Source organism: Sprattus sprattus (genome assembly GCF_963457725.1).
Source record: "Sprattus sprattus genome assembly, chromosome: 2".
Taxonomy (NCBI): domain Eukaryota; kingdom Metazoa; phylum Chordata; class Actinopteri; order Clupeiformes; family Clupeidae; genus Sprattus; species Sprattus sprattus.
This window is the reverse complement of record NC_137921.1, coordinates 70,835,066-70,846,098: the sequence shown is the minus strand read 5'-3', so window position 1 is coordinate 70,846,098 and position 11,033 is coordinate 70,835,066. Positions and strand designations below refer to the sequence as shown.

At 43.7% G+C, this 11,033-nt stretch overlaps 1 protein-coding gene across 1 annotated transcript in view; it reads left to right on the top strand.

Moving 5' to 3' along the window:
* Positions 1–1,595: 1,595 nt before the first annotated feature.
* The window catches only part of LOC308360245 (synapse differentiation-inducing gene protein 1-like), a gene marked incomplete at both ends in the record, with an annotated part of 21,305 nt that continues 11,867 nt past the window's right edge, over positions 1,596–11,033 (top strand). Inside the window, 2 exons of the mRNA XM_080832050.1 lie at positions 1,596–1,782; positions 1,963–2,357. Coding sequence (XP_080688176.1) covers positions 1,596–1,782; positions 1,963–2,357 — 582 coding nt within the window. The remainder of the gene's footprint in view (positions 1,783–1,962; positions 2,358–11,033) is intronic.

Sequence of the window (11,033 nt, the reverse complement as noted above, 5' to 3'; positions counted from 1 at the left end):
CTGTTAGATCCGGCACCTTGTGATCACAGACTTTAGCGCTGTCCTGATATCCATGCATAAAAATGACACGCACTATCCACTATCCCCAGTCAGATCTGGAGGGCTGGGAGTAATCTGATTGCACTGCTATTTTAATCACAGATTAATGAGGGCTAGGTTGGAAGGTGCCCACCGAGGGCTGTGGCTGTATTGTGTGTGTGTGTGTGTGTGTGTGTGTGTGTGTGTGTGTGGCTGTGGCTGTGGCTGCATTGCCTCGTGAGCCTCGTTCAGACGAGTCATGCAACTCAAACGAGATTCAGTGGCGAAACTATAAATGGATCTTGTTATGCGCCACTCACAGACATCATCCATTTTACAGACTTTACTGCAGAATATCATTGTCTGTAAAGTCAAGAGATATGGACTAGGCATACTGGCGGTAGGCACCTCTCTCTCCGTAGAAAAGCCTAATTGGAGTCATGTGTCTGTGCCACATTTGCAGCAGTCCCTTCTTAATTTAAAAAAAAGGAAAAGGAAAAATCCCCCCCCCCCTCTCCCCACTTCTCCCTTTCCTTCATTTGATGCTCATAAGGCTCGGCAGTTCTGCTGGAAGGGGAGACTGAACCATGTGTGGAAGTGTTTTTCAGGGTAATCACAGCGTTTCATTAAGATGTCTGCTCCTCTGTGTGTGTGTGTGTGTGTGTGTGTGTGTGTGTGTGTGAGGAAGCCTCAGCAGGCTCATCTGGAGGGTTATCTGTGTTCTTCACGGAGCACAGAATTGCAGTTAATTGAAATCTGTCAGATAACGCGGGTTGCTCTAACGCGGGTCGCTCTAACGCGGGTCGCTCTAACGCGGGTCGCTCTTCCTTGTCAGGTGAAGCCGGGGCTGTTGGCGAGGCTGTTGTTCTCTCACAGCAGGCTGTGTAAACTGTCAAAGGGCTTTGTTGAGGCACTGCCGGTGGCGCTGAGCACTCATGCCACACACACACGCGTCGCTTTCTGCCAAACTAGCAGGGTGGCTTTTTTTCCCCCGAGATTTAGCCGGCCGGCCGACCGTATGAATGACCACAATGCCATGCATGGAGGCCTTGTGCTTTTCTGTTTGAGCGGTTACGGTCCTATATGTCATTCTTTTCTGTTCAAGCTGTTACGGTCCTATAAGTCAGTCTTTTCTGTTTGAGCGGTTACGGTCCTATATGTCATTCTTTTCTGTTCCAGCTGTTACGGTCCTATAAGTCATTCTTTTCTGTTTGAGCGGTTACGGTCCTATATGTCATTCTTTTCTGTTTGAGCGGTTACGGTCCTATATGTCATTCTTTTCTGTTCAAGCGGTTACGGTCCTATATGTCAGTGTTTTCTGTTGAAAAGTTCTGAATGAGAACCTCTCCCAGTGCTCCGGTGGTTAAGTAATGTCTCCTGTGTCTCTCCCCCCCCCTCCTCCCTCAAACTCCCTTCTTTTCCTACAGTGTCCGACCCACTGAGCAGCATTAGCGCTCGTCTCATCCACCAAGCCAAGGTCACCTCCCTGCCTCCCTGCCTCCCTGCCTCCTCGTCACTCTGAAGGGCTGTCCTCATCCCCACCAGACCCCCCCCCACCACCTCCCAGTTCCCCAGGCATGGAGAGCCTCAGTGAGCTACAGAATCCCCTGCTGGATAAGAACACTAAGCACCACGTGGTCAAGGCCGACTACGGCTACGGGGGCGACTTCTCCAGCAACCAGTACCAGGAAAACATTATCAACTACTTTGTGACGGGGGGAGGAGGAGGAGGAGGAGGAGGAGGAGGAGGAGGAGGAGGAGGAGGTGGAGGTGGAGGCTACTGTGGTCAGGAGAAACAGAGAGGAGGAGGAGGAGGAGGCTACTGTGGTCAGGAGAAACAGAGAGGAGGAGGAGGAGGAGGAGGAGGAGGAGGAGGAGGCAGTGGTGGAGGAGGACTGGTGGGCGGGGGAGGAGGAGGAGGAGGAGGAGGACTGGTGGGAGGAGGAGGAGGAAGAGGAGGAGGAGGAGGTGGAGGTGGAGGAGGAGGAGGTGGCGGGGGAGGAGGAGGTGGAAACAGCAAAGCCAAAGCCCACCAGCTCCTGGACGCCACCTCCTTGCACCTGGCCGTGGAGGCTCTCTACCGGCCCAACTTCATCCTCTACGCGGACCACGACGCCGCCGTGACGACGAAAGCCAAGGATTATAAGAGCGAGTGCTGCGAGACCACCTTCACCGCAGAGAAGAAGGACAAGATGGCCGCCGCCGCCACCACTCTGGCCTCGGCCGAAACCCCCGGCAGCGCCGAGGACGCCCAGGTCAAACTGCTGCACGACGTGGACGACGTCAAGATCCAGACCGTGTCCTACGACGTGGAAGAGGAGGAGTATGTGGAGTATGAGGTAAGGAGCTTCACCTGGCTGTAGTGGTGTGTGTGTGTGTGTGTGTGTTTACGTGTGTGTGTCTGTGTGTTTACGTGTGTGTGTGTGTGTGTGTGTTTACGTGTGTGTTTACGTGTGTGTGTGTGTGTGTGTGTTTACGTGTGTGTGTGTGTGTGTGTGTGTGTGTGTGTGTGTGTGTGTGTGTGTGTGTGTGTGTGTGTGTGTGTGTGTGTGTGTGTGTGTAAAACAGGCTGGTTATTTTCACAGCACACAAGAGGCTAGAGGAAAGATGAAGAGAAGATGAAATCATCTATCAGCGGTGCAGAGCAGTGTGTGAAAAGTCTGACGGGTGCCCTTAAAGTCTGCCTCCTCTATTCCCAGGTGGAGTTCCAAGGCGTGTCTTTCAGCTTTATAGAGTACCACTTTGTAAAGATGTTGACATTTCCTCAATATTTATCGTCTATGAGCCAGATATTGTTTTTACATAAAACAAATAGCTCTCTTGTGATGTGAGTAGAAAAACATTAATTCTTAAAATACGATTATGAGAGAACTTAGTGACTTATAAGAAAATGTTGATATTAAGGCTTATTTGCTGCTGAAAGGATAGATGATTTAATTGCTCATATTGACTATTCTATAAGATCCTGGTTAAAGAACAAAATGTCTACTTAACCCGATGCTGAAGAAAAACAACAAAATGTTCTGGTCTCTGGACTGTGAAAATGCTTAATCAAATCCAGGTCAGTCAGAAAGACAGTCCCATTGATTCAAATGGTGCATTTTAACCCAAAGGGATCTATTTCAAATGGCAGAGTGATGCTGTTTTAATCTTCTTCAAATGTTGGGAATATGCCATTATACTGTTTGTATAAATATGAATGAGAGCAAAATTATACATGAGATTTCCATATTGCAGTTGTCAACATCCTAGAAGTAGGTAGCAGGCCCCTTAAACACGGCAAATACTAGGCCACAGTACTCTCAAATTACCTGGTCAAAGAACAAATCAAACTATTCAGTCAGTCATTTTCCAGATAACATATTCATCTGGTCCATTTCATTCAATCCATATTGGAAGTTTCAGTTTTGGTGGAGATCATTAGCACCATTCTTAATTAGCCATTGCTAAATTGATTGAAATGGACTACATCACAACAACTAGAGTTTGTTAAGATTGTAAGCATCACTATCAAAAGCCAACAATCGGTAAACCCTTCCCAATAATTCAATATATTTATTGTGAGATAAACTTAAATCATAGTTGTTTTTCCTTTCGACTTTTTCACCATCTTTTCACTGCCCTGTTGGAAACAGCAGTGTAACTTCACTCTAAGCCTCACAGTAGGTTACTGCATCAATTTGAAAAATGTTTAATTAAAAAGTAGGCACGGGGCGGACAGAGTGGTGTAGACTCCTGTGAATGATGGAGTCCTGATCAGACAATGGAAATGAGACTCAAACTCACAGACGCAGGCTGGGAGAGGTGGGCAACCCATTTCATGACGCAGAGAAGTCCCAAATGGTTGACTCTACGTTCATCATCACAACACAGTCTTATCATTTAGTGTACAGCTCAAATAAACACATTACAGTTACACTGGTTGTACCTGTTATTCATGTGATTGTATGCTGGCACCATATTTTCAGATAAAGACAACATCTTTAGGGTATTTTTAGAGATAACTGTCTTGAGGAGGGAGTTCAAATTATCCAGTGTAGTATATGGTATGGACATCACACTGAGAAACAAGATACCCCAGACCTCACCTGAAAGATGGGTTTACAGAATGACGCTGTATTCAGTAAGGAAAGAAAGTAGAAATTCACTGATTCAGCCTAAAAACTATTTTGTGAGCCAAGTAAAAAAAAAAATCTTAAATTGATTGGCTTCTGGCCTCCACATGACGTTTTGGTAAGATGAGGTACCAGATGGTGTTTGGAGCCACTGCTTGGGGGGAAAGGTTCTATGTTTTATTTATTCTGTTCGGCTCAGGTAGAACAAGGTTACAAGATACAAACTTAGTATACTGCTGAAAGTCTTTACCCATGAAGCAAAATACCTTTGTTTGATGTTTATTCCAAAAGCATGGGGAGTTAGAATAGAATACATTTGTTTTGTCTCAAAAAGATGCAAAACAGTATGAGGCAATGTGGTAAAATACAACATTATCTTATTAGGTTACCAGGTTCACTGGCTGACAGCACAGAAAAGCTTTTAGGATAGGAGTCTCCACAGACCTTTTATATAGTGTGGAAGACAAGTGGCCCCCACAGCAGCCATAGTCATGGTCACTTGACCACTGCTGTTCAATGGGTTCTACATTTAACATGCCCTGTTAATCACAGCTGCATTGTTTTATAGTTGCTGCCCTAGCTGTGTCCCTATAAATATTACACATTCAACAGATAGGGAAAGACTGCTGTGTACATGACTCCCTTCTAAACAGTTTGCCGCTTTTGCCAGACAGGGCATTGGTGGTTACAAACACTTTAATCTCCTTTCTGTGCTGAGGTAGCTATGAATGCTGACAATAATTCTTCTGGTTGTAGTATGGAATTTGTCCACACAGTATGGTTGAGTATGTATATAGCACATTTCATATGGTAAAAATAGACACAATGTGCTTTGAGTTCAGAGATGACATAACATTATCTAAAATAATTAAAACAAACACTCCTGAAGAATTAAGTAAACTCTATCTGGAATCTGCATTTGTATGTTTACATTGTAATCCAATTCTGTTTCACTGATACAGCACTACATTACTGTTTTCCTGGTCTTGCCTCTGCCAATTTAGCCTCAAAACAATCAACCAGGCATTCAAACTATGGGGCGCTGTTTGTAAAATGTTGCACGTTCTAAAATCCTACTCAGGTTTGGTACCTTTAGCCTTATCGTATGAAAATAAAAGCATGACAATATTCAAATGTCACTTTTTCAAACATTTAGAGAGAAATTAATGTAAATCCAGTGTAGTTACGTGACTGAGAGCTATGAATTACCTTAAGTCTGACATGTAGACTGAACATTTACATTTAACATTTACATTTGATATTTGTTCTTACATTTAACATTAACATTTAACACTAATATTTAACATTTATATTTAACATAAGTAACATTAAGTAACATTCAAGATTTATATTATTTAACAACTGATGATGATAATAAAATGATAATACTTAATGTACCAAAACTGAGCAGGATTTTAGAACGTGCAACCTTTTACAAACGGCGCCCCATATCAAACATGTCAACATCAAGAATGCAAGGGTCTTGCAACACAGCCTTTACACTATTATGATCTAAGAATTTTCTTTTTGTGGTTTATCGATCTACAGTACAGCTCCAAGTCAAGCCAGCTATAAAAGTGTGTTTGTGAGTGTGTGTGTGTGTGTGTACGGTGTGTGTGCGTGTGTGTGCAGGTTTGTGTGTGTGTGTGTGTTTCCATGCGTGTAGTGCTTTTGGACTGGCGTCTGTTCTGCTGACGACTGTGCTTATACCATACAGCTCTGCTTTTGTCAGCTTGATTGTTCAATAGTTCTGAGAGGCAGACAATTCCAACCTCATCAAGTGGGATGGACTGAAAAATGGCCTTTGTGCTTTCTTCTTGGAGATACACAGTGTCAAGAAACCTGAGTTTTATCTCTGTAAACCCCAATTTAGAACTCATCTTCTCTCCGCACATCCTCCATTTTCCTGACAGAGAGGGGGGGGGGGAGGGGGGGGAGAGAGGGAGAGAGGGAGAGGGAGAGGGAGAGGGAGAGGGAGAGGGAGAGAAAGGGAGAAAAAAAGAGAAAGAAAAAATAAATGCTCTGGAAGGGATGTGAATTTTTTTGCAATTTTCTCTTAGGACAGAGTATAGTATTCCTGTCAGAGAGAAGAGGGCGACATATAATTGTGTCTTTTCATTTTGGTAGAGTTTATTAGTGTAATCCAAATTATGGTATTTCACTGTTCAATAGCTATAGCTGTCATTGTCAGTGTCCCCTTTGATTCTGTTTCCCTTTTGATTAATAACAGGATGATGATAAGACATGCTAATGATGCTAATGTTGCTAATGGCTTCCATCAGTCTGGCCAGTATGGTTTTCATTCCTTTGACATTAAGTAGTAAGGCTTGAATGAAGTTGGATCTACTTTTGAATGGTTTTTGGCAGGGCGAACATAAATTGGTTTTAAAAATGCCTGGCAATTTGTCCCTTTCTTCAAATGTCACAGTACTCTATTTTTCTACTCAAAAAAATGTCATATGACCAGTCGTAGATGCAGTGTTCCCAGTGATGACCAGTCGTAGATGCAGTGTTCCCAGTGATGACCAGTCGTAGATGCAGTGTTCCCAGCGATGGCAGGCCTTATCCAGCCATGCTGACTAGGATCCCAATCTTGAAAAGTTTCCAGTTTCCGTTGATCTCTCAGATGAAATGGTTTGTGTGGTTCTAGTTTCAAAATCTTTTTTTTTGCATTAGGGGAAAATCATCTTTGAATCTGTGGCTGGGAAAAGGGGTAGTTATCATTCATTTTGAATCTGTGGCTTGAAAAAGGGTTTTATAACTGTTATAATGTGCCCACCCAAGGGATATTCAACAACAAACTACTACTCACCTCACTATACCGAGGCTAGTCTCACGCCTTTCAATGGAGCACCTTCTAAACAAGTCCAATTAGATTTACTTTACACACCCTGTCAAGCTTTAGTTCTGAATCAGTAATGGCCAATCGTACATGAGATGTATTAAACTGAAGCAGTTGGGCATTTGTGCAACTAGATGAACTAATCCGGCTGCCTACATTGCAGGTCAGGTTGCAGGAGATGTACATGAAAAGTGAACGCTTGCACTCAACCGGAAAATCTAGAGGCTTTTCAGATTTAATCTATTCATCTTACGTGACATATTGCTATTGACATATTGCTGCCCACTGTCTTTCCAAAGAGCATTTTTACATGTTGACTAGAGTGATATGCCCCTGAAAGTCTCATAGGGATATTTCTCCACTCTCTACAAAAATGGATGAGAACCCAATTACTTTATGGCAGAATTCATCTCGCGAATCATTCCGATCTAGTACCCAGGGGGCAGATCCATTTTTTACAGAAGAGGAATTTGCATAGTGGGGTGATGTTTTGTGCTCTGTAGAGAGGAACTAAGGAAATGTATCACGTCTTTCCTGGCTGTATGCCCCCCACTCAACATTGAATGAGCAACAAGCTTTGCATCCTGTTGGCGGGCTAGGAATGTTTGAATCGCTGATAGTTTGGTAAAAAGGATGTTCCCCTTGGTCATCTCCTGCTCACCTCTTCTCAGTGTGCAGAGAAAGACAACATCTTTGCTAAAATGCAGAAATGTTAGACTACAGTGTCATTGATTTAAAATCTTAGCGGATTAATTGGCTTTGGAAGATAATGCAGAATACCGGTAGGCCTATCATAAATATGCCATAAACTTAGCATATTCAGCAACACAAATGCTTAACCACACACACACACACACACACACACACACACACACACGAGCACATACATGCACACTCTCACACATACACACACACACACACACACACGAGTGCCCATACATGCACACTCTCACACATACACACACACACACACACACACACACACACACACACACACACACACACACACACACACACACACACGAGTGCACATACATGCACACTCTCACACATACACACACTCTCACACATACACACACACAAAAAACTTCAGTTGGAAAGTGACTTATGTTGAAGGAAAAAAAAGTTTGCTAACCCTCTGATCTCCGACAGACGAAGCTTTAAAGCACCTACAGTTCCCTCTTTACCGGATATAACACACACACACACACACACACACACACACACACACACACACACACACACACACACAGACGAAGCTTTAAAGCACCTCCAGTTCCCTCTTTACCGGATATAACACACACACACACACACACACACACACACACACACACAGACGAAGCTTTAAAGCACCTACAGTTCCCTCTTTACCGGATATAACACGCACACACACACACACACAGACGAAGCTTTAAAGCACCTACAGTTCCCTCTTTACCGGATATTGGTCTTTTGATGAAACGCTGCTGCCACGCATGAAAATGTCTGCAGCAGTCGCTTACACTGGATTTAGCCAAAGCCCCTGAAAAGACAGACAAAGGAGCAGGCAATCAATGCAGAGACAGACACTGGGCCAGGTGCGCCAGAGAAGAAACCCTGCCAAGAATACTGTTTTGAAAGTGGTGGTTCAAATATCTGTTGATTTTTAAGAAGAGCTTGGCTAAGTGTCTGCCAGAGCCAAGACTGTGAGCTTGCACCAGGCCTTTCAGCCTGTGTTAATGTCTGCCTTTCAGCCTGTGTTAATGTCTGCCTGCCTGTCTGTCGCTGTTTGTCTGATTATCTGTCTTCCGCTCCACAAGTCTTTCTGTCTGTCTGATTCTATCTCACGCTCTGAATTTCTTCATGTCTGTCTGCCTTGAAATGTTTCCAGCAGTCACGATCATTTTACCTCTTACCTCAAAGTCTGTTAGCCCTCATGGGAATGTCACCGCTTCTGGCAACCTTGTTCTCCCAGTCCCTCTGGCTACTCTTAGCCGACTAAATCACCCAACACACGTCGACCGCTACAAAAACTCTCCTCTTCCTCTCTCTCTTCCTCTGAGTTTCTCTGAGTTGCCGCCTAGCGCTCTGAGCGGTCATTAGCTACACGTGTAGCATTACCAAGCATGACATTCCTGACGCTGACTCGGAATGACTAATACCCCATCTTTTTTTTCCAGCGGGCGTGTAAGGCCACGCTTCTTATTGAAAACCTCCGCTGCCGGGTAATCAATTACGCTCTAAATTATTGAGAACTGTGAAGCCCCACGTAAGACCAGTGGAGCTAATCTCATTAAGACCTCTGCGGTGGGCCCATGGGTATGCCTCTAAGACCTCCGCGCTGGGCCCATGGGTATGCCTCTAAGACCTCCGCGCTGGGCCCATGGGTATGCCTCAGTCCCAGGTGACCGCGTTGGCTGTTTTCTCTCTGGTGGACCACTAAGTAAGGGATAACGGCCGACGAGCTGTCCAGTTCTACAAAGATAATGGTCCAAATCCAAAACGTTTTTTATTTCTATTATTATTATTATTTAGAATTTCCTTTATCTTTAGGAAACTTAATATGCATAATAACCTGATGAATTCTTGATTTGAAGCCTAGTGCTCCCGTTAGAGAAAGTAGTGCGTTTTTTGAAGAAAAAAAAACGTTACGTTGGTTGTCAATGGTAACCATTCAAGAGCATTGATATGGAACGGCGATTTAACTTTTCTACTGGGACTACGTCCAAGGTGTCCATCTATACGAACTTATTGTACACCCCATTAGCCAATCAGAAAACAGTATTTCGTTCCAGAGGGAGATAAAGGAAAATTAAATCTCACTTCATTTTTTCACAGACAAGTGGTTTTTGCTGAAGTGCAGAAGTTACAGTAAGTTTGCATAATGATGATCGTATGCATTAGAATATAATACATAATATTAATGTAAAATTCTACATCATAAATTATCCTTGTTAAAGCAGGATCATTTATCCTGCTAAAACATAATTGTTTCAGTTATATCATTGTGAGGAGCAACATATGAGCCTGTATGAATGAAGTGCCAGATACAGAAGACTAGCAGCACAGTGTGGGAATAACATAAGTAGTGTGTGGATGTGTAAGGGGGGCTGGCATCCTTATAGGGGAATAATATACTAAGTTTATACCTAGTATAGTATATGCTTAGTTAGTTAGTATACTAACAGGGCATCTTCAAGACTATAGACTCACTTGAGTAGTCATTCACCTTGACCTAGTGGTGCAATTTTTTGAAACAACACATTCACAGAAGGCCTTTAAAAAGTGAGGAAGGTGTGCACATCTCATTGTACCAAGATGGTGTTAACTATGATGAGACGTGGAGTTATTTGCTGGAGTTTTAATTTGTTTCTCAGTGTAACCTTAAAGTTGGTAGCTTCTTCAGCATTACTTTTTATGATTTACTTATGTTTCGGTGAGTGGGCGTTGAATCGTGTTGTTTTGAATAAGGACTGAAAGTATTACTGGAGATTCTCCATCTTTGCCCCGGACCTTTAAGTTGTGTTGAAACAACTGCATGATGATCAGCAGCCAGACCTGATGGAGTACCCCTGCATGGTCCTTGAACACAGGTCATGTCTGGGGGTATTGTTTGTGTGTGCGTGCAGCTGTGTGTGTGTGTGTGTGAGAGAGAGAGTGAGTAAGTGTGTGTGTGTGTGTGTGAGTGTGTTTGTGTGTGTGTGTGTGTGTGTGTGTGTGTGTGTGTCTTTGGGAGGGCTGTTGCATAAATCACAGCGGTTTATGAACAGCTCAACAAGCCTGCAGGTTTTATATGGGACTGGCTTATGTCGGCGCATTAATCAAAGCAGTGGGTGACTTATAGCCCACCTGCTGCCTGTCCTGTGTGTGTGTGTGTGTGTGTGTGTGTGTGTAGGTCTCCAAGCACCTGATATGGAATAGCGTAGAACTCTTGGCACTGTGAAAGGGAGAGAGAGAGAGAAAAGAAACAGAACATGAAAGCAAGAGGGAGGAGAGTGAAGGGTATAGAGAGATACAGTGTGAGGTATCTTCATGAAAGCAAGAGAGAGGAGAGTGAAGGGTAAAGAGAGATACAGTGT